Source organism: Stenella coeruleoalba (genome assembly GCF_951394435.1).
Source record: "Stenella coeruleoalba genome assembly, chromosome: 18".
Lineage (NCBI taxonomy): Eukaryota > Metazoa > Chordata > Mammalia > Artiodactyla > Delphinidae > Stenella > Stenella coeruleoalba.
The window spans coordinates 9,391,860-9,414,926 of record NC_137164.1 but is presented as its reverse complement, the minus strand read 5'-3'; the positions used below and the strand labels follow the sequence as shown (position 1 = coordinate 9,414,926).

The 23,067-nt window shown below is 40.7% G+C and overlaps 1 protein-coding gene across 7 annotated transcripts in view; it reads left to right on the top strand.

The window, feature by feature from the left end:
* STARD13 (StAR related lipid transfer domain containing 13) overlaps nt 1–23,067 on the top strand; it is a 383,423-nt gene that overhangs the window by 297,658 nt on the left and 62,698 nt on the right. For all 7 annotated transcript variants that reach the window (XM_079903299.1, XM_079903298.1, XM_079903297.1 and 4 more), the window contains 2 exons: nt 18,241–18,312; nt 21,080–21,161. In XM_079903299.1, the coding sequence (XP_079759425.1) occupies nt 18,241–18,312; nt 21,080–21,161 (154 nt within the window). The remainder of the gene's footprint in view (nt 1–18,240; nt 18,313–21,079; nt 21,162–23,067) is intronic.

The window sequence follows — 23,067 nt, the reverse complement described above, 5'->3', positions numbered from 1 at the left end:
ATTGAAAGTTGGATGCTTTCCATGAAAACAAAAATGGACATAAAAGACAAAAGAGGTTTTTTTTTTTTTCTTTTTTTTGCGGTATGCGGGCCTCTCACTGTTGTGGCCTCTCCCGTTGCGGAGCACAGGCTCCGGACGCGCAGGCTCAGTGGCCATGGCTCACGGGCCCAGCCGCTCCGTGGCATGTGGGATCTTCCCAGACCGGGGCACGAACCTGTGTCCCCTGCATCGGCAGGCGGACTCTCAACCACTGCGCCACCAGAGAAGCCCGACAAAAGAGTTTTTGAGTGATATTTAGAGTGAAGTTGATTATGTGTGTATAGGAGCAAAGCATCCCCAGAAACTTTTCTCAGAATTAACTTTTTGTGTGCATTTTGATTTTTCATGTGTATACTCTTATGACTCACTCAACATTCATTATTCCATAGACACTGGCCAGATACCTGCTCTTTTCCAGGCATAAGGGGATACTCTTTTCCAGTCATGGGGGATTCAATGTCAAATAAGGCAGCGGTTCCTGTCCTCAAAGTGTTACAGTCTCAACCAACTAAAATTATGTTTCCTGTTCACATTGAGGACACTCTGCACCAGACATAGGCCAACTGAGGCTCTCCTGACTCAACATGAAGCTTCCAATGTCTCCTGGGCACTGGCACATCCACTGGTGGATGGAGAAGGACAGGAGGAGGTAGATCACATGGCAGGTCCACCCACGTGCCTTTGTCCAGACCTCCTTCACATGCCTACCTCCAAGGGAGGCTGGGAATCATAGTCCTCCCATGTGTTTGTTAAATACTTAGCTTATCTCTGCCGTGATATTATTTTTAAATGCTTAATTTAAAAACTCTTTATCATAGTAAAAATATCCTTTTAATAAAAAACTGACCTAGAAAGCTGACTCATATACTACGTCCAATGTATTAATATTAATGACAAATAAGGAGGTGGGTCTCAATAAAATAGATGCCTGTACAACCACTTATTTTTAAGCTGGTCTCAGATTTGCCCCATCAGACTTTTCATAGATGTGAGGTTGATGAATTTGCTTTTTACTTCTTTTACCCTCCATCCTTTCTGAAGTTGCACGTAAGCAGTAGAACGGTGAAGAATGGAATCAGGATTTTGGAGGTAAATCAACCAGTAAAAAATGCACAACTCAGGTCATTACTCTGATAACGATCATTCATCTCCTAAAAAAACAAGAGTCGGCAGTGCTCAGCAACTCACTCTAATATGGATGGAGAGCGACTCCTCTGCCCTCTGCCTGCCTTCCAGGCAGCCCTCTCCCTCCCAGTCCTTCTCATTGCATGCCTCCAACCCCCACCCACCCCCCAGTTTAGGCTGTTACAGAAGGGGAAGTTCAGCCACAAGTTTAAAGGACAGGAAGTGATTCATGATTCCCCCAGGGGTCAGGTGAGTGGGTAGTGAGAGAAGGCTGGGAGAGAGAATTCCAGATAGAAAAGTAGCCCAGATGGCAGAGTGACCAGGGCTGGAATTTTAGAAATGACAGTGACATCAGCATTAGGGATACTCCCCCACTTTCCCAGATGAGCATCTGGAAGCACTGCTGTGAATTGTTTCCCTTCTGTTTTCACAGCATGATTGGAAACAAAGAGGTATCAATATGAAGCCTAAAATGAATGATTGTAAATCCTTGGAGCAGAGTTTCATAGGATGTTTCTGGCAGAATTTATTGGTAATTTAGTGCTGTCTGGGTTTTGCTAATAGAAACCATTATGCCAAAGAGAATTTTAAAACCTAGAATTCGGTAAACCTAAGAGGTATGGATTTGTTTTTGTTTTTGTTTTTGTTTTGCTGTTTGGGGACTATTAACTTCAAATTTGCTAATACCATTATTGTGTTATAAAATAAGTGACATTATGGAATATGTAATTAACAATATACTGTTTAGACTCTAAATAGAAACCACGCTTGACAGAGAGGAGAGGAGAAGCATAGAACTTAAAGCAGTTATGAACATGAATCTGTTAGTACCTACAGGATATATGAGGGTACTTTTTGTACCAAGAAGGAGGAAGTCTTTTAGAAACATCATCTTTGCTACTTGTTGTCAACTGTGGAATGTTTTTAAACTGTATTTATGTTCTTTAAGGACAAATAAAAGATTTGGAAGTTTCAAGCAAAAGATTAACCATTGGAATTGTAACTCTTGTGCTTTTCCTTCACGAGTAGAGAGTTCTGTTCGATACTAAAGGACTGTTGATAATGTGAGTAAGTGGGACATACTCCACCTTAAATTTTGTTCTGTTTAGGGGTTTGATTCATTAAAAAGAGTGTGATTCTTCCTGTTCCAAACGCAATCCTGTCTCCCTGTCACAGTACTTTGAGGCTGTGATGCAAATCCATGGTGTTCCTTTTTTAATGTGAATGAAAACAGTGGGGAAAGGAAGTGTGGAGGTTTGGAATCTTTGCTGATGCTTCACAGGTCACCGGGGAGCAGTGAGTTTCTTCCTCTCTGTCTGTGGCCGGAAGCATGAGAAAGGACTATCATTTACTCCTCGCTCTAAATTTCTTGAGCCTCTGTGCTGGAAGCTTCCTCAGTTCATAACGCAAACATTAGTCAAGCCCCTTTGGGGTGCTGGGCACTTTGCTGGCACAGGATATGCAAAGACTGTGCCTGTGGAGGGAAACAGAAAAGCAGAATAAACCAAAAATTCCAGTGCCAGGGTAAGTGCTGGGCCAGAGGTACACAGAGGGTGCCAAGGAGAGATGGGGAGAACCTTGCCTACCTGTGTGGCAGGAAGCCGGTGGTCAGGAAGGACTTGGCAGAGAAGGTAAAACTAGAGCTGAGAATTAAAGAAATAGAGGGGGAAGGAAGAATAAGGATTAGCAAGTGGGAGAAAGCCATTCTAGATTTAGGAAAAGTACCTACAGGGAAGATAGGACGAGAGTGGCTGGAAGCTGCAGTTTTAAGGAGCTGGGAGTTAGTACTGCTGACATCCAGGGCACGTGCCCAGTTGAGATGCAGAAGGACACGCCGGGGACCCACGCTGAGCTCAAGAATCGTATGCTGTCCTTGGAAGTTTGCATTTTACTTTGGAAGCATTTAAGAGTCCTGAAGGATATTAAGCAGCAGAGCGAGTGATCAAATTTGGGTTCTATCTCAAGTTATCTTTGAGGGATGTTGGTTGCGTTCCTTAATAAAATGCACAACTTGCCTTCAGAACATGAGATCTTCTGCTATTTTATAGAAATATATTTAAGAATGTCTTTGTTTTCAAGCCAGCATCTTATGTTGCTGAGCAGAGATTTTACCTCCATCCTGTGATCTAAGCTCAACCAACCGTCAGCTGTCCATTGCCTGCGTGTCTCTCAGTTCGTTCTAGTCAAACCCCTGGGTCCAGTAGTGTCATTCTGTCTCGAATGGAGTTGGCATTTGCCCAAAACCCACATTTTCTAGTGTTCAGGGAAGCTGTTATTAAAAAATAAGATAAATCTAGTGATAAATCATCTCTCTAAAAGTGAAATTTCTCTTTTAAATTTACATTTGAGTCCCTTCATCCCCCCAGAATGTCCACGATGGTACATCTTGGAGCACTGGTTTTCTTAAAATTTGAGGGAAAGCTTTTTGTAGTAAAATAAGGGAGGGCATGTTTTATTCGTCCTCTATATAGGTAGAAATGTGAAATAAATTCATGGAGGACATCTGTTTATTGTCTTCTGCCATTTGAGTACGTCAGTGGGGAAATGTGAAAAGTACTCATTTCAGTTGATAATAAAAGCTCCAACTTTTAAGTGCCTGCTCTTTGTCAATTTACGTAATTCATTTTGTCCAACATTTTGTAAACACAAAATAAAGTCCAAAGCCTTGTGCCAGGGACCAGAATTGCAGCGGTACGCAAAATACCCTTCCTTGTTCTGGAGTTTCTCTCACATCCTTCCAGCTGACCTGAATTATATCCATAACATTATGCACATTTTGTGGCTGAGGAAACGGAGACTTTGAGATGTAATGAGGTTTGTTCAGGGACCCCTACAGTAATCCCATACTCTATGCTGCTCTCCACTGCTACGCTCTGGGGGGGGGTTTGATCTCAACTTGCTGTCTTCCTTCCCATATCTGTTCCGTCCTTTGCTTTATCCATTAAAGAATTTCATCCTTTCCCCCAGGTTACTTTCCTGTGTCTAGAGATGAGCAAGGTCCGGTAATCATCACCATCATAATCAGTCACCAGCCATACCCATGTATGAGCTTGTCTTTCTGTTAGTTATTGATGGTAGCCATAACAGCTACAACCACCACAAATTGTACTGAGTCCCTACTGTTTACAAGTTCACTGTGCTCAGACTTTAAGTCTACTAAGAGATGACCATAATAATAGGTCAAATAACAATTCAAGGTAGCCAGGGATCATGGAAGGGGAGAGACCATAAGTGTTAGAAGGGTTTAGGGAAGGCTTCCTGGAGTAGGTGTCCAACAAGCTACCTTTTCCAGGAAAGAGAAGGTTTAACTAAGAATAAAGGGGAGGGTCTTCTAGGCAGACCCAACTAAATCTAGTGCCCAAAGGAAGGTCACCTCAGTATATCACACATTTTCCCTCTGCTCCTGAGAACCAAAATAGTCGTGGCTGGGTGTAGTTACATTTAAAGAGAGGGAATTGCTCTACTCCATTTCTCTACTGTAGTGTGTAGAGAGGCATTATTCTACTCTGACTGAAAGCATACCCACTTCCCCAGGGGTGCCATTGTGGACTGACTGGATGATTCCCTTGGAGGAATGAATGGGGCAGCTTCGGGGAGCTGGGTGTCCTCCAAGGCATATGCAGGGAGATCTCAGGTGGTCCAGACTGAACTAGGCTCAGATCTGCTCCTGAGGGCACCTAACCCTTTTTGCTCATCACCATATATATGGCATTGCATATATATAAAGAGTAATTATTGTTTTGTGAAACTTTGTTTCAGTCTCTGAGTATGAGTGTGTATATACATGCTCACAACTATTAGTAGTACATTTCTTTCTAAAGACTGTGGTCAAAACATTTGAAAGTCTTATGATATTCTTTTTCTATGCTCATGTCTGGTTATTTTCAAGTATGAATGAATATATCCCAATCAGGTTTGTTGATCTTAAAAAGGGAGAGTGATTCCTTTGTGAAAAAACAGGAAAATCTTTTCACGCTGTTATTCTTCCAAGACTAAAACTTGCAGTAGTCTCTGGACTAGGAATTCCCAAGGATTCCATGCAGAGGGAAGGGAAAGGGATCGGGGCCCGTAGGAATGACTCTCCCAGTCCGTGCTGGGACTGTGTCAAATGCCCTGTCCTTCAGAAAACCTAGGCAACATTGAGATCTACAAAGACAGTGCTGCCCAAGGATATAAAACCTTATTTTTTACAGGGTTTTACTGTTTGCAAAGTACATTCACAATACATGTTCCCATATTTAAAATAGCCCTGTGACTTCAGAGGGAACTCATGTATCTGAAAAATGTTTTAGGTGTTTATTGGCCTGTAAATATTTAAAACTATAAATATTGAATATTTTCCTCTTAATATAGCCCTTCACTCTTTTAGTCAACATTCATTTGCAAAGCTCTGGGCTAAGAACTGGACATGCAAAGATAGTCTGTTTTCCAATCTGGTAATGTGTACCTGCAATATTATAATTTAGGAGAATATAAAAATCCACATATTTATTTAAGGATGCTTGCAGTTTTACCTGTGATATGTTTACAGAATATATGTGCACCTGTATACGTGTGTGTGTGTGTGTGTGTGTGTGTGTGTGTGTGTGAGACAGAGAGAAGGAAATTATTTATCTCACCAAGTTCCAAAATCAAAAATTGATTGTCTACAGGGAACAAAGAAGGAAAAAGCTGGCCCTTTTCTAAGCCTCCAAAGTGCATGAAGCTTTTGCTGTCTTGGGCTAAATGGGAGTTAACTTTAGTGGTAAAATAAGTGAATCGGAATTTGAAGAAAGCTATGTAGCCTCAGCAAATAAAGTGCCTATATAATAATATTTTCATGCAAAGAAGTTCCCAGGCCTAAGCTCTTTCTAAAAACCCTGGGTTAAGGACCTTTAGTTTATACATTAGCCTAAACAAGACAGACTTTATCTCAATTAAAGTGTGTGTGTGTGTGTGTGTGTGTGTGTGTGTGTGTGTGTGTGTGTGTGTGTGTGTGTGTGTGTGTGTGTGTGTGTGTGTGTGTGTGTGTACTCACCGTTCCTCGTTTTGGAAAAACAAAAGGTTCAAAGAGGACTGCTTTCTAAATTTTCTCTTCACCATTGGGTGTATTGTGAGCAGTCATGAAACATTCATTATAATCATTTTAAGCATAAGAGCAAAATATTCCTTTGCTTTTAGATGTAAATGGTTGAAGTATCTGAACAGTATTGGAACTATTGAATAGTTGCCAGTTGCCTCCTCACAAAGCAGATCCCTGAAAACACACCTGGGATGTTTTGAATAGTGGGAATGACCTTGAGAGGAAGCCTATCTGGGAAACTTGTGATCTCTGGAGGCCACTGACCTTGGGCTCCACATTAACCCTCAACTTCTCCCCGTCCTCAATCCACAGGAAGCCCATATCCCTTGCTCAAGATTTACTTATTTGTTCAGTTTTGTTTTTTTTTTAACATGGAAAAATAATCTTCTGACAGCATTTCCCTTAATGAAGGCTACATGTCTGATACAGATTTCTTTCCCAGGCCTCTGATGTGTTTGGTATGTTTAAACATACCTTTGCCCTTGAGATCTTCACATACCAAGCACATGATTGCTAATATTTTACTTATTAACCGGTAAGCACATCATAAACTATAATCACAAGACTGCCTTCCCCAATCCGGTGTTCATATCCTGAAAGTAGCAGCTGGTGGAGGCTCTTACTACCATTTTCAAAGTGTCACATTTCATTTATGATTCTCATTACACCTTGTTGAACAGCATTGTATGGTGCAAAGCATGGCTTCCTGCGATACAACATTATTTAACAGAAAGAGTCTAATGAAATCTTCTATAGAATGAAAAAATGAATTTCCTGTTGGATTCTTCTTGTAAGAAGAATCTTTGTGAAGGGTGGGTATTTGGCCCCTAGGCCCTCCTGTAGGCATGCTGAAATTAATCTATCCAAGGTCATGAGGTAATGAGGGGTGGAGTCAGTGCTTCTAACCACTGTAAGCCATGTTACCTCTTACATCCAGTTAGTCTGGTATGCCTTCAGATAAAGGAACGTTTTCTAAACAAATTGACAGGCTCTTTTAAAAAAGTTAATTCATAAAACTAAGTATGCGCATTCAACAAGAGAAGAATCTTGTTTTATTTAAGTAATAGGTATGCCATTAGTTAAGAGCAAAAGGAAATCAGAACGTTATCTTCATTTTGAACTCTCCTTTAAGGCAAAACATTAACCCTGCACAAAAATAAAATTGTTTTGTTCTAAAGAGATTCACTCTTGGTGAATTTGCTAGTTTTCGAATTTGGGTCACATTTTGCTCTTGATTATTTAAAAGGTTTTAGGAGTCTTGTAGACTCCAAATATTCATCTAGTCATTAAAACAAGTTGGGGAGTTTTTCTTTATTTGGTCTAGTTTATTTGTTTTGTTTTTTTTTTTTAAGTGTAACCTTGAAACTGCAGCAACACCCTTTAGAAAATGCTAATTACATAAAGTTTTGAAATTCATCTTGGAAATTACCTAAATACATATGTAGGAGGTCAAAGACAAGCAGAACAGTTGTTACATAAAATCTCCACTTTCAAAATACCAAGAAGGAAGAGGTGGGAACATGGTCCAAGATCTAACCTCAACTTTGAACTTCCTGACTTGTGTTAGTTTAAGATATCCCTGTAGCATCATTTAAACATAGTTCTGGTGTATGAATAAACTTCCACTTGGAATTTCCTTTTTTGAAGTCTGCTGAGAATATAAATCAAAACCATATGAGATGCATCTTAATCTAGAATGTAAAATAATATGAGAAGTATCAACCCAGAAGTACGTTTACCAGGATATGCACATTCTGGCAAAATTCTTTATTTAGAATGGAAGCCTCCAGAGAACTGGATTTATTATTTTTAACGTATGATTGTGGAAGCCTAAACTGATAAAAGAAGGGGCTTTTTAAAATAATAGCAGTGGGAATGTTATTCAGCCAAGTAGAATGTTTGAGAAGGACATCTGTTGGCATGGAAAGAGGTTCAGAATGCATTGTCAAGTGAAAAAGCAGATTGCAATTTTATTTAAAGATTATATAAAATAGGTAGTATACTTGGCTTTGATACATGTACACATCTTCCTAATAAAAGAATGAGAGATTACATACATGCCAACAAAATGTGACTCGATCTCCAGATGATAGAATGAAAGTGATTTTTCTTTCTTTTTTCCTTCTTTCTTTCTTTCAGGTGTTTCAAATCTTAGGTTTAGATTTTGATTCTCTTCTGTTTGATTTCATTTAAGAGGAAATTTTAAGTCACTTTTATCTCTTATTCAACTCTGTTCTTAAGGGAAATAATCCTTTTATACCTGAATTCAGTGAGTATTTGGGCAAACGTATTAGTCAAGACCATCATTAATTAAAATTGTTATATGCTCAAAGCTAATCAGGTAATGAAATTACATTTATATTGTACAAGAGTTAGAGTTGCCTAGACCCCCATTTAGAAGTAGTCATGTGTTTACATGACACATAGTTCTGCCATTTCCTACTATGTTCTTAAAATCTGGAGAGATCCAATTAAGATTTTATAACATTAATTACTGAGGCCCAAAGAATTCTTTAAAATTAGAAGTTATCTACTATCTACAAATTGAACTATTAGAAGATTTAAAAACTTTTATCATGTTTTAAACTTTTAAAACTTTTTTATAGTTTATATAACTTTTAAAAACCAATTTGATTGCATTCATGATATATTTATGGGGTGTTTAGTTGACTTAATATCAGTAGGCCATGTGGTAGATAATAGTGTGACACAAATCAATAATGTATCACTGTGTTTGATGAAAAAGGGGTGTTCCAGCATACAGGTGGTTTTCCATCTCTTCAGTTGGGAGTTTAATCTCCCCCCACCTTAAATGAGATAAAGCTATTTCAACTACCTGTATTCATTTTAAATCGCTCTCTGTAAGGGATATATAATGTCAGTGTCTATTAATGATTTGCAAAATAGAAATCCCAATATTTAGAGAGCGAACCTCTAAGCTCAATGCTCTCTTTGGCCTTGAAGAACATGGAGAAAAATGAATCTGTAGCTGAAGACCTAATAAAAACTTAATTTCTTGAATCTGCCCTGATTTTCTGGGATAAGTGATGTATCTTTAGAAAATTATTCACAGAACCAATGCCACTGCATAAAAGTAGAAAGCATTCCAGAAAACTGGCAAAGACACATTGAAAAATTATCATTAAATATTTTATCCCAGGGCTTCCCTGGTGGCGCAGTGGTTGAGAGTCCGCCTGCCGATGCTGGGGACACGGGTTCGTGCCCCAGTCCGGGAAGATCCCACATGCTGCGGAGCGGCTGGGCCCATGAGCCATGGCCACTGAGCCTGTGCGTCCGGAGCCTGTGCTCTGCAACGGGAGAGGCCACAACAGTGAGAGGCCTGCATACCGCAAAAACAAAACAAAACAAAAAAAATTTATCCCAGTAAATATTTTAAAATAATACACACACACGTACACCATCAAGTTTTTATGTACAGTCAGATAGTAAAATTACACTTGAGTTGTGCACATCTTATCTTGGGATTAAATTAAGCAAACATGAGTTTTGACTGATCCAGGTATTAGAGTTGCTAAAAATTAAATGCACAAAGCCTTGAGTTGGGAGTCAGAAGCTTTGGTGATGTTGTATCTTGCCGTGCCAGCCCTACGGGGAGTGAAAGACATGAATAGGGTCTGTAGGATTCTTGTAGTTATTTTATCCAGACAGATCTGTGCTCCTTCTGATGCCTGCGTGGAACAATTTTCCCTGATATCATGAAAACTTCTGGTGTAATTGCAGTACCCACAATTATAAAAGAGTTGGGCTAAGCAGCTGGAATAGCAGATAAGCCTTTATAAGTATAGACATCCAGATATGTCTGAAAATAGATATAGAAGGGGTTTTATTCCCTAAAGACATGAATAATTTTTTTTTAACATTTAAAGAGTAAGTCTTAAAGCAATATAGGATAGAAGAATACCTGTCCAAAGCCAAGATACCTGACTTCTTAGTGGTGGTAGGACTTGTCCAAAGCAGTTGCTCTTCCCTGGACAAAAAGTCATGGGCATGACACAGTGAATAGACAGGGACCCTTCTGATTCTGGCCATTTGGCTGACCTTGTGGAAGTTAGAGCTTCTGCTCCTGAGAGCCAGCATCAAGTTAGTTGCCATGGACTCTTTTTCCTCACCTTTCCAATAGAAGCCAAAGAAGCCAAGTGAGAGAGAGAAGCCATCTCCAGAATCTTCATACCCTTGTCCCAAGAAAGGTTCCTCAAGATCTGTTATCGTGGTGGGTCAATATGGAGGTACCTTGGCCAAGGGCGGCAAATTGCAACCCTCTTTCTAATTGTCTGAATCAGTTCTGTGTTCCCCTACCTTGCATTTCAGTTGCATAACTGACTCCATCCCCAAGAATCTCTCGGGATTTAGTGGTAGGCAGTGGCTCCACAACCTGGCAAGGCTGGGGATGTTCATGTGCTTGTGTATGCATGCAGCCTCCCTGAGAGATACCGCAAGTGCCTGATGGGAACAGTATGTACCAAATGAAAGGCAAGAATAAAGAGCTACCCTGCCTCATGGAAAACTGGAGTAAAACAATCTGTTCAGAAACTATTTGGCTAGTAGAACATATATTTTCTGCTTTCCTTTTCTTTGAGATTGATTGCGGGGGTGTGGGGGAGAGGTTTGTGATCTGTGTTCTTGTTTTCATACTATTAGGAATATGGGCATGGAGAATAGTATTTCTGTTCCTTGTTCAGCTGCAACTGAACTTTCGATTTTCTGTGATGTAAGTGTGTATGTGTAGGTGAGAGAAAAAGTGTGTATTTGTAATGTGTGTGCACACACTCATGTGTGGATCCATGTGACAGATAGGCGTGAAAGAATTGTTTACATTTTGACATTTCATACAGGCCAGGCACTGTAGGCAGAGAAGCAGAATTCCAGGCAGAAATTATTATGGAGACTGACTGTGTTCCTTTCTGACACACTAACGGATATCCAGGAACAGCCTCAAGTTGAAATAAAAGTTTGTAGTGCATCCCTATGCTTCATCTATAAAAGGCACAGCTGGCAGCTGTGCTAAACTAGCTTAAGCTAGATTATGCCACTGTCACATGTTGTCCCCCAAATTGTAGTGGCATAAAGCAACACAAGTTTATTGCTTGCTCACATAACGTGTCAGCAGCTGCTCTGCTGTGGCTTTGTTCCCTGTGTCGTCATTCCAGGACCCAGGCTGAAGAATAGCCTCTGAGACATACCAGCTTCATGGTCAAGGGAAGGGTAGGAGAGCTGGCAGAACTAGGTGATGGCCTTTGAAGAGTTTTGCTTGACATTCGCATTCATTACTTCTGCCCACGTTTCGTTAGCCAGAGTGGGTCATTATGGCCAAGCCGGACATCAGTGGGATGGGAAAGTACATGCTTCCCAGTTGGATGAGAACTGCAAGTTCCCTGGCAGCTGGAAAGAGCAGGGACTCATTAGGAACGTATTACAGTGTGTGTGTGTTTTCATTATAAATTTATAATTATATAAAATATATAATTTTATTTAGAATTTTAAATTTATGGTTGTGTATAATTTATGTTAAATATATAATTTAATTTATAATCATATTAAAAATTTAATAGTAAACAAATAATAAATTATATATATTATATATTTTCCCCAAAAAGGCTGAAAAAGAGAGATTAAAAACAACCCTTGAGTGACTAAGAATAGACCTTCTATTTAGGTATAGAATTTGCTTGATTTTTTTTCACTCTAATAGAAATTACTTTTAGGTGGCTAGATTTGCTATGAATCCAGCTTGCAGAAGATACTTCACAACCTGAGAAATAAGGCTAGTGAATTGGTGATGGAATAGTATGTCTCAGCATGTCTGTTACTCTTGCTTTCAGGAAAATAGTACACATAAACCCAGCCATGATTCTCCATCTTAACTGAGTACAATTAGGTGTCCTGAGGATATATACATCTTCCTATTTCTTTCTTCTATAGTTATATATTAGCTGAGTGCAAGATATTTTTCTACACATCAGAAAAAAGGTTGCCTTAAGTTATGGGGAGATAAAATGGCTGTTTATCACTTGGTTCACTGATTTGAATGTTCAGAGATTAATAATCTTAAATTTCTAAAATAACCTGTATTTTAATTCTATTACTAACTTAGAATATCATGGAAATAAAATGCTATGCACATTAGAAAATATTATACTTGGTATACATTTAAGACTTATTCAGGCCTTTTACACATTGCAATAAATATATAATTCAAAGAATGCAAAAAGATGTATCCTGTTGCCATGACATGGGATCTAAATCAAAGCCTATTGTTACTACAAAACTTGGTGTTCCCTCCTGAACCTGTGATTAGGGTTCTAAAGCCCTCCCAAGAGAAGGATGATGGTGGTAGTGCATGGTCCTACCTAATATTAATGCTTGCATCATTCTCGTCCACATATGGACAGAATGGATACGCTGGCACTGGTTTTGACAAATTTGGCCTAGCCTGTGGAATAAATACAGCCTATGGAATAAACACAGCTTCAATAAATAGGGACTTCACTTGAGAAATTTCATCTGAAAACAAAGGAGTCATTTGTCTGAAGAAGTTCGTGAATAATGAAGCTAACTCAGCCGTGCAAACCACCCTAAGCCGACAACCTGAGCCTGTTGAAATGTTAATACCTTGGATATGCTTTAATGGTGATAATTGTGTCAACTGCAGACATCTTGTGGTGGTTGAGTCACCCATAATCTTTCAGAAGCAGGGTGCCCACCACGTCAGCCAGTTTAAATGAAAAAAACAAAACACTGTTCTCAAGCCCACTTTTCTAAATCACATGGAGATCCATGTTGTCTTTTTTTCCCAACTTCTCTTGAGTACTTTTAATGAACGTTAAGAACGTTTAAGACCTACTTAAATTGGAGCCAGTTTGTCCATCAAAATTCCAGGAGATTTGTAAGAAGAACATAAATACATATGCCTTAAACTTTCCACGGTAACCGGGTTCCTTCTAGCCAGCTAATTTTCTGATGATAATAATACTCAATTCGGCCCTAATTTGAATTTTTGGTTTAGAAGAAGAGTGTCCCTTAGAAATACCTTTGGGTATTTAGAAAGAAGAGTATCCCTTTGGGTTAGCTATGGGAAAAGTATTTGCTATGCCGAGAATAACGTAAATTTAAAAAAAAAATGTATTGAAATGCTTAGGTAGGAGAACACACTGTTCCGAGCACTTTAGAAGCACCAGTTTAAAAATTCAGTGAGAGAGTAACAAGAAAGGAGGCCTGCAAACCTGGGCGGTAAATTTGCTGTGCTCAATACAACTCCTTACTTGACTGAGGCCCTCTGGAGCCTTGTCCACCTGACTGTACAAACATCGGTGATATTTCCTTAAAGAAACAGCTTGTAGGGCTTCCCTGGTGGCGCAGTGGTTGAGAGTCCGCCTGCCAATGCAGGGGACGCGGGTTCGTGCCCTGGTCCGGGAGGATCCCACATGCCACGGAGCAGCTGGGCCTGTGAGCCATGGCCGCTGAGCCTGCGCTTCCGGAGCCTGCTCCGCAATGGGAGAGGCCACAACAGTGACAGGCCCGCATACTGCAGAAAAAAAGAAAAAGAAACAGCTTGTAAATCTCTTTTAACTCACATAGACTTCCAGCCTTCTCCACAATCAGACTGTGTTGATGAAGGCCTACTGAACTGTTTCCTCTTGGCTACCTTGATGTTGTCAGCTCAATTGGCAGTATTCAAAAATTAGGTATTTAAAAAATAAGTATCATTCTCAAAACAAAGTAAATTTTCCATTTTTACCAACAATACCATGATATGGGAAAATATTCACAATGTATTTTGTTATATGCAGAAGGTAGTCAACCAAAGATATTACCATCACTACCAGTTTGACAAATAACATATATTGAATTATGTTAACTAATGGGACAAGAGTTGACTTTTTTCTTTCATTGTGCCTTTCTGTATTTTTATAAATTTTTAACACTAAGCACATGTAATTAAGAAATGTGATAATACTTTCTAAAACCAGTGTCACAGGCTATGGTAATTTCCACAGTGACTTCGTTCTCATGCCCTTTGATGTGCAGCAACTCGGGCACCCAGTGAGACAGCCTCCCTCAGCTGTGTCTCTCTCTGGACAGAGGTCCGATCATGGTCTAAGCATGTAGGAAAGGCAACTGAGGCAAAGTGAGTGACTTCCCCCACGTAGAATCACAGATATGTGATGGAAGAGCATGCCAAGCGCCAAACTATCTTCTTTATTTATCGATTGGAAAGGTTTGCTTGGCTTTTGTGCAGGTCAAGCTACCAATTGAAAAACTGAATATCTCCCTTTTCAACCAGTTGATTTCAGCCCCCAAACAACTGTTGACTTAATATCCCAAAACTCCTTGGTTTCCTTGGACTTAGGGGAATGGGTTCTCTTAAGGAGCAGGTCATCCATGTGGGTGGTGGTGAGAGGGCCAAGGAATGTGGTTGGAGGGGAGCAGGAGTGTCGGGCCCACCTAAACCATGTAGAAGAGGCTCTGTTATCCGAGCGAGGGGGGAAGGGTGTTGGGCAAGCAAAACAGATGCTCACTCTAGAGTAAAATGGAAATGATTTTTATATATAATAATTACAAAAATTCTATTGAAATCCTATCGTCTCCGGAGCCAAACAGACTGAATTTTCTCCAGTTACAATGTGGTAACCATGGTCGAGATCAGTAGGCCAGTCTGTTAAGGGCATTCTCTGGTTTCTCCCCACACTTACATTTGCTGCAGGAGACTTGCAGAAGGTTGGTGCTTTGCCTTTTAGCCCTGGAGATGCCACAGGGCCAGGTGTGGGTTGGAAACGGGGAACAAATAAAACTGTCATAATGTGATTTGAATGGCCCTTAAAGCTTTTACATAATTTTGTGCTGGCTAAGCAAGAGCTCAGTGGAAAAGAGATTTTCACACTCTCCTCAAATGTCATTTAGCTCTCATTATGTAGGCCTTGTGAAACATGACACTGGCAGTAATGATTCCTTCTTACTCCTCCAGGCATTTTGGCTGTTGCATGGGTAATAGGCCCCGGGGAACACATTAGCATTTGGCTGACAGGTGTTAGTAGGGGCTGTGGGGAATAGGTAGGAATCGTAAGGCTCTTTTTATCTCCAACTCAGCTTGGTGGGCAGTCACATTTGATAGTGGTTAATTGTGCTCCATTGTTTTGTTTGTTTGCTTTGTCACTAGGTGGTTTTGCCCTTAAGAGTAGGGGGAATGTGTTTGGGAGACATTTCAGAAACAGAACAGCAAGTGTGGTGGGGAGGAGCCATCCACCATGGCTGGGATGTGGCTTCTTCTCATTTATTATTTACTAATTGCAGCTTTTTTTGTTGTTTGTTTGCGGTACGCGGGCCTCTCACTGTTGTGGCCTCTCACTGTTGCGGAGCACAGGCTCTGGACGCGCAGGCTCAGCGGCCATGGCTCACGGGCCCGGCCGCTCCGCGGCATGTGGGATCTTCCTGGACCGGGGCACGAACCCGTGTTCCCTGCATCGGCAGGCAGATTCTCAACCACTGAGCCACCAGGGAAGCCCCTACTAATTGCAGCTTTTGTTGTCTTTTGCCTGGGAGACTTAAAAACAAAATGCCAACCCATTTAAAAAAATCAGCTTATTTGAGAGTTTGATTTACCTGGGTTCTGGTTAAGATTTGACTATTTATGTTTATGTATGGGTAGAGTTTCAGTTCATTATCTAGGTTACTCTTATGAAAAAACAAAACGAAGTTATCTAGGGAGCCTTTTACATAAAATCTCCCAGGCTAGCCTGAGCCCTCTTCCACTGCCCAGCCAGTCTTAGTTTCAAAGACAGTCTTTCCATGAGGACCCCTGCTGCCCACCTCTACCCCAGCTCTCTGTCCTTCTTACCACAGCATCTGGTAGAGTGTACGCTCCTTTACCAGTTACTTCCTGCTCCCCTTTGAGCTTGCTGTGTGGCAGAGCTCCTGCCTTCCAGTTCGCCCCCATTTGTTCTTCTTGGTCTGTCTCTCTGGGGCTCTCCTGCTTAACAGTACATTTCAATAATAGTAAAAGCAATAATAAAATAGAAAAAGGCCTACTATTCATGTAGTTCACATAACAGAATTCTGTGCTTCTCTCTAAGACTTGCTGACTCATAACTGTTTAGAGCATGTCTAGAAATTAGGTATTTTCTCATCACTAGCCCCTGTAGTATGTTGAAGAAGAAAGCAAATCTGAAGCTTGAAATTTTAGAAGGCAACAGCCTATCTTTGACTCGAGAGTGACTCACATTTTCTCCATGTTACAGTCAGAATGTGCATTTCCTACTTCCCCTGAAGAACTTGTGCAGTTATCAAAGTGGAAGCCTTCACATAAGGACTCTCAAATGAGTACTAAATAAAACTTTAGAGACGTACAATAATTGTGCTTTGTACCTTCCAAAGGGAAAACCCAAGTTAGCCAATACAGTACAATCCAGCCAATTCATTTTGACCTGCACTTGTGGGTCTCACCCCTCCTCATAGAAATGCTTTTATTTCCAGCTTGGTGCCCCAGATATTTCTGAATGATGTGTACAAGGCAGGAATGAGACCTATTAGGTCTGTGCTGGTAGTAACTATGTAAAAAAACCCCTCATGTCAGAGATAAAACCCAAGATTTAGAAATCATCAGTCTCTGGAATGACAATCGATTAGGGGATGCCAGAAGAAGCAGGGACTCTGGGACAGGGGCCACCACAGGCCCTGTTTCCCTGGATTTAATAACATATCTCAACCCATATCCAACCAGATCAGTGGGACGGGGCTTTAGGCTTTTGCTCTTCCCTTTGGAGCCTGTGGATGTTCTGGCCTTTGGTCTGTTTTCCTAACATAGACCAGATAGCTCTGTCACATTGAACATTATGCGGCAAAGACACTGAGCTTTCAAAGTAGGTTGCAGTCTCTGGCCCACTGCTGATGCTAGCGTGGATCGTTTTTATGAAGCGATCCCAAGAACACCTGGTACTCTCCAACTTTGGCTACAGGGGAAAACGAATGTCAGAGTAAATGGAAATACAATGACCTGACCGGGCTCCCTCCCAACAGCAGAGGAAGAGGCCTGGGTAGAGACCTGTTGTAATCGGCTGTTTAATTTTGTTTGGAGAAACTGGACTTTTGACAGATGAACTTCTTTTCCCCTGCATTCATATTTATCTAACAGAGTTGTGGTTGGGAAGTGATCCAGGATTCACAAGGTCGAAAAGTGACCGGGTTCACATACTGTAGACTCTCCCCATCTCCCTCCCAAGTTCTCCAGGCAGGTGGTCCCGTGCACTCTTGGTATGTCCACACCAAAATCGGTCACCCAAAGGCCATATCAACCTCTTGGGGCTGGCCCTCAGAGATTCTAGCAGCGCCATCAAACACATGTCTCAGTTCCAGGTAACCAGCTTTACTGTTCCATGCAGCACTCAGCAGCTTGAAAATCATTAGAATGTGCTTGATGAATGCACATCTTATTACAAGGCATTTGGAATTAAAGCCATTAGTAAAATTAAAGAAATAGTAACACACTGGATTTTTGTTAATACCTCTCTTTATGAGAAAATACATTTTCACAAACTGCCCAGTTGTATTCGTTCTTTCATTATCCCCAGAGTAAAAGAATAAAGGAATGTAGAATAAATAGTCTTAGCTTTATCTTTGAAAGTTTAAAACAATTTATTAAAAAGAAATCATAAGGAAGTTTTCCCACCTTCTCCTTAGTCCCCTGTTTCCCTAGTGTATAAATAAGACATTTTTCCCTCCCTGAAACCCAGCCTTTGTGTTCTGTAGTCTGTGGTTTTGCTATTATCCAAATACTTATGGATCAGCATTGAAGATAAGCTTAGCAGACACGTAACAAGTACCTTTGTGATACCTGTTCACTTTATACCCATTTCTGGGTAGGCTACTTACACAGACTTACGTGAGAACAATTTTGCTTTGTAATAACATGCACAGTGCTCACCAGTTCCTCATTCATTGCGGAGGTAGAGACCAGTGGGTGGCCGTTGGACTCACACATTTCCCTTTGTTGTATTTTTCAGAAATTGAGGCGAAGGAAGCATGTGACTGGCTCCGTGCTGCCGGGTTTCCGCAGTACGCTCAGTTATATGAGGGTAAGTTGGGCTTTTCTTCTCTCTTTATAAAGAGAATAAATTCAGAATATGTCCTGTGGTGTGTTTTGACTTCCAAATCTTTCTCAACCATTTTTCCTCCTTGCCTCCACCTTTGCAATGCCCAGGGCTTATCCTGATGCCGATTTAGAAATGAGGCTTGCTTCCTGAGCCTGCCTCACCTTTGGTCCCTCCCCGCTTCTCCCTTCTTTACTTCTTGCTTTGCTCTTTCTGCTTCTCACCTCTACCGCCGATCCCAGCTCTGCCTCTTCCTTCCAGTGTTCTGCCAACAGCAGCTTTTCTGCACTTCCTTCCTTATCCCTTTCCGTGTTTTTTCTTCACTCTCTGTTTTCTTGAAAGTACAATAAATGAATTGTTGATAAATTTCCTAGAAATCACAAAACTAATTTATCTTGAGACTTTTCTTGAGTTCTGTTTACTTAACCTGAAAATGCTTAAGATGTAACATGGATTGGATGTTATTTTTCAGGGTTTTAAGTAAGGTGCTTCTATTGCCAGCATCATACTTACTTCCATTGATGTTTTGACAGTTAATAAACGTACTCACCTTTATCTTACTGATACCTAAAATTATAACCAAAGCATCTGCTTCCTGGATAGTCGTATAGTGAATTAGTCAGGATCCCAGCAGTAAGCATACTCAAGACAATCTGAGGGGGATTTATTTCTAAAAGTGTTCATTGCAAAGATGTGGGCAGGACATAGGAAACCACGAGGAACAGTCCAGGAGCCCAGAGCTTGTAGCAGCACAGCTGTCACTACCCTAGGCCCAAAGCCATAAATGGAGGGAGAGGGTGCCAGAACCCAGAAGGAGAGAGGATCTCAGAGCAGGCCCTAGGAGTGGAGGACGCAGCTGGTGATGGCCGCCTCCCCTGGAGACAACCAGGAGAGTAAATGCCCTGACCTCACACTCCTCCCTCCCTCCACCTCCAGCCAGGGCTTCCCATTGGCCAAACACAAAAGGAAGCAGAGGGCATGGATCCCCTTGAATGCCATCCACAGCTGATCCTGGGGCACAAAGCAGTTTACAAAAAAGTGGAGAGTGAATCTTTAGGGGTAAACTGAGCATATGTAGCACACTAGACAGTATAGACTTCTGTTCCTGATGACGTAAAATTCATGTGGGATGGAAAGAATCAACAAAATTAACCTTTACTCACTGGTGAATCTCATCTATTCACCTAGAAGCTCAGTTTTATATTAAAAAACAAACAAACAAAAAACCTTCTACTTGTCTCACTTAAATTCTGAATGTGCTGTGAAGTCTAAGGTCTCTGATAAAAGCTTTCAAAAAACCATAGCCTTTTAGACAAGGAGGAGGGTCTTACAGTTTTGGTCTAAGCAGCTGCTATTCCCCCACCCCCACCAGCAATGCACTGATTATGAGAGACCCAAAAAGGTTAAGTGACTTTTACAAGATTATAAAGTAGAAGAGTCAGAATGCTCCTTCATGAGATAGATTTTCTACTGTAATGTGCACTCAAAATACTATCCAATTTAAATGTGAAGAGTCTATAAATGACTAAGAAGTAAAGATATCTCATAAGTGGGATGGGCTTGTCATATTGTGTTTAAGCCGTATGCATTTAATGGATGTAATAAGAATAAGAACAAATACTTTTATAGAGCTTACTATGTGCCAGCTACTGTTCAAAACACTGTACATGTACTATTCATTTAATATTCACAACACCATAGGGGAGGTATTATAATTATCATCATCCCCATTTTACAGATGAGGAAACAGAGTCCCAGAGGAGGTTAAGTGATTTGCCCACAGTCTACAGCTAGTGAGTAGCAGAGCCACGACTTAAAGCCAGAGCAACTGGGCTTCCATGTCTGTGTTCCTCATGACTACACATTAACTCCTTCTCTAGCAGAATGAGACAGTCTACATTCAGGAATTGTCTAGAATTCACTCTGGAATTCACTTTTTTTCACCAGAAGAGGAATTGTTTCTCTTTTCAACTTGCAATAAGAAAATTGGTACCCTTAGATTTATTATGATTGACAAATGTCAAATATAAGACGAGAAAGAGAAAGAATGGTAGGATGATGATGATGATAATGGACCAACATTGATGGTTAGATTTGGCCATGGACTTTATTCCAATGATCTCGAGATTTTTACCTCCACAAATGAGGTACCTAAAATTAACACTGTGACCTGAGCATTGCCCATGACCTCCAAATCTGGCATGAGTAGTCTGTGGGAGAAAAGTTACAATGTTGGAATTTCTCCTTTTTTATTGGATAGAATCAGTTGTTTGAGTATTTTGCTGACACTCCAAAGTGACTCAAGATTTTGTTACAAAATAAAATACTTCCGGTATTTTCCTTTCTGAAGGAAAAAAAAAAATCTGCCAAACTAAGTATTTCATGAACTGATCAGGACAGAAGTCAGCAACCTCCACCTTAGGTGGATGGTGAGAGTGGGAAAGTTCTCCGTACAGGCAAAAGTCTGTGACAGTGATGAGCTATAAAAATGCAGGCACTTGGTATGCAGTCCTATCCAAGGTCAAACACTTGGTTATTTTCATATTTCACACTTTTTTGTATTCTTAAAAGCATTTATTGGGATAAAAGTAAAAATTTCTGCTCTGTAAACATTACCAACACACCTGTCAATGGGGAGTAACTGCTGTTAAGATGAGCCATGAGTACAGAAACATGGTGGCCTGAAGATATTGGTGCCCATTCAGATAAAACAAGGCATATAAACTCCTTTGTCTCTCTTTGTCTCTTTCAGACTCACAATTTCCCATCAACATTGTGGCTGTCAAGAACGATCATGATTTTCTTGAAAAAGACCTTGTAGAACCTCTTTACAGGTAAATCATGTGAAGTATTTTTGCTTCTTTGATTGTTCAATGTCTAATAGTTATCACTATATTGAGCGGCGAGTTCAACAACAATTCAGTAAGTACTTATTGAGTACCTACTATATGCCAGGCATGGGTCCAGGCTGTAAGTATATTATGGTGACCATGATCAGTCATGGAGCTTAAATCCTAGTGGGAAGCTTCAGACAATAGATTGGGAAAAAGAGAGAATGAGTGAGAGAAAAAGAGGGAGAGGAGAGATTATCTCAGAGAGTGTTAAGCTATGTTAAAAAAGTAAAACAAACTGAGGCTATAGACAGTGATGGGGTGTGGGTGGGTTAGTGGGAGAAGGCATTGTGGGGGACCAGAGCATGAATGGTCAGGGAGGGCCCTGTAGAGCTCCATGAGTATGTCAAACTCAGCTGTATTTTTTGCAAAGACAAATGATTATATCAGCAAACTAGAATATGTAAGCTCAAGTAGTTATATCTGCAACCTGAAATATTTGAGCCTTCACTATGTAATAGATGATATAAGAAGACAAAGATGAATAACTCCCTCCCCTCAGAGAGTGTCTAATCTGGTTGGAGAAATCTAACTGAAGAAATGAAGCATAAATGATCAAATAAAATAATTATAATTTAAGTAATAATAAAAGATACCAATGTAATCAATATCTCTGAACAATTAAATGTGCATGAGAGGTTCTATGTGTCTGTAGGAATTTGAAGTTTCCTAACTAAAGCCCTGGTGAGAGGTCAGAGCTGAAAATAAATATTACTTACAGGAGGTGAGTCATTTTTCCAAGGCTACAGAGCTAGTTATGGGCTAAACTGACTTTAAAACTGCAGTCCTCATAACTTGCAGTCCAACAGTTTTTTCTCATACATTCTGCATTTGACATAGAAAAGACGGTAGTTTAGGGACTTCCCTGGTGGCACAGTGGTTAAGAATCTGCCTGCCAACGTAGGGGACATGGATTTGAGCCCTGGCGCAGTGGTTAAGGATCCGCCTGCCAATGCAGGGAACATGGGTTCGAGCCCTGGTCCAGGAAGATCCCACATGCCGCAGAGCAACTAAGCCCGTGCACCACAGCTAATGAGCCTGTGCTCTAGAGAAAGCCCGTGCGCAGCAATGAAGACCCAACACAGCCAAAAAAAAAGAAAAGAAAAGATAGTTTAAGAGGAAAGTAATGATGAGGAAAACTTTTGTCAAGATAAGGACACACCGATATATATTAGAATAGTATATAAATAGCCATAGGCTTGCTGATTCTGTAGACATATATATTTCTGCGTTCATAAGCTGGTTACTCTGGGATTCCTATATGAAGGTAGATTTGCGTTAAGGAATGATCTCTGAATGTTGAAGAAGAGCATTACTGTGGGTTTGCTTAAGTGGGTAGAAGAGCAAAGAACTCTTTAAATCACAAATTGCAGGAACTGGCTATTTGGACTCAAAAACAAACAAGCACAAAATGCCATTTGTGAGCGTTTACGAGAAGAATGGGTAGTTTGATTGTAATTCTTTTTTTTATATATATATATATAAATTTATTTTATTTTATTTTTGGCTGCGCTGGGTCTTTGTTGCTGCATGCAGGCTTTCTCTAGTTGCGGCGAGTGGGGGCTACTCCGTGTTGCAGTGCACGGGGTTCTCATCGTGGTGGCTTCTCTTGTTGCGGAGCACGGGCTCTAGGTGCACAGTCTTCAGTAGACGCGGCACGCGGTCTCAGTAGTTGCCACTCAAGGGCTCTAGAGCGCAGGCTCAGTAGTTGTGGCATGCAGGCTTAGTTGCTTCGCGGCATGTGGAATCTTCCCGGACCAGGGCTCGAACTTGTGTCCCCTGCATTGGCAGGCAGATTCTTAACCACTGCACCACCAGGGAAGTCCTGGTTGTAATTCTTTAAAGGCAA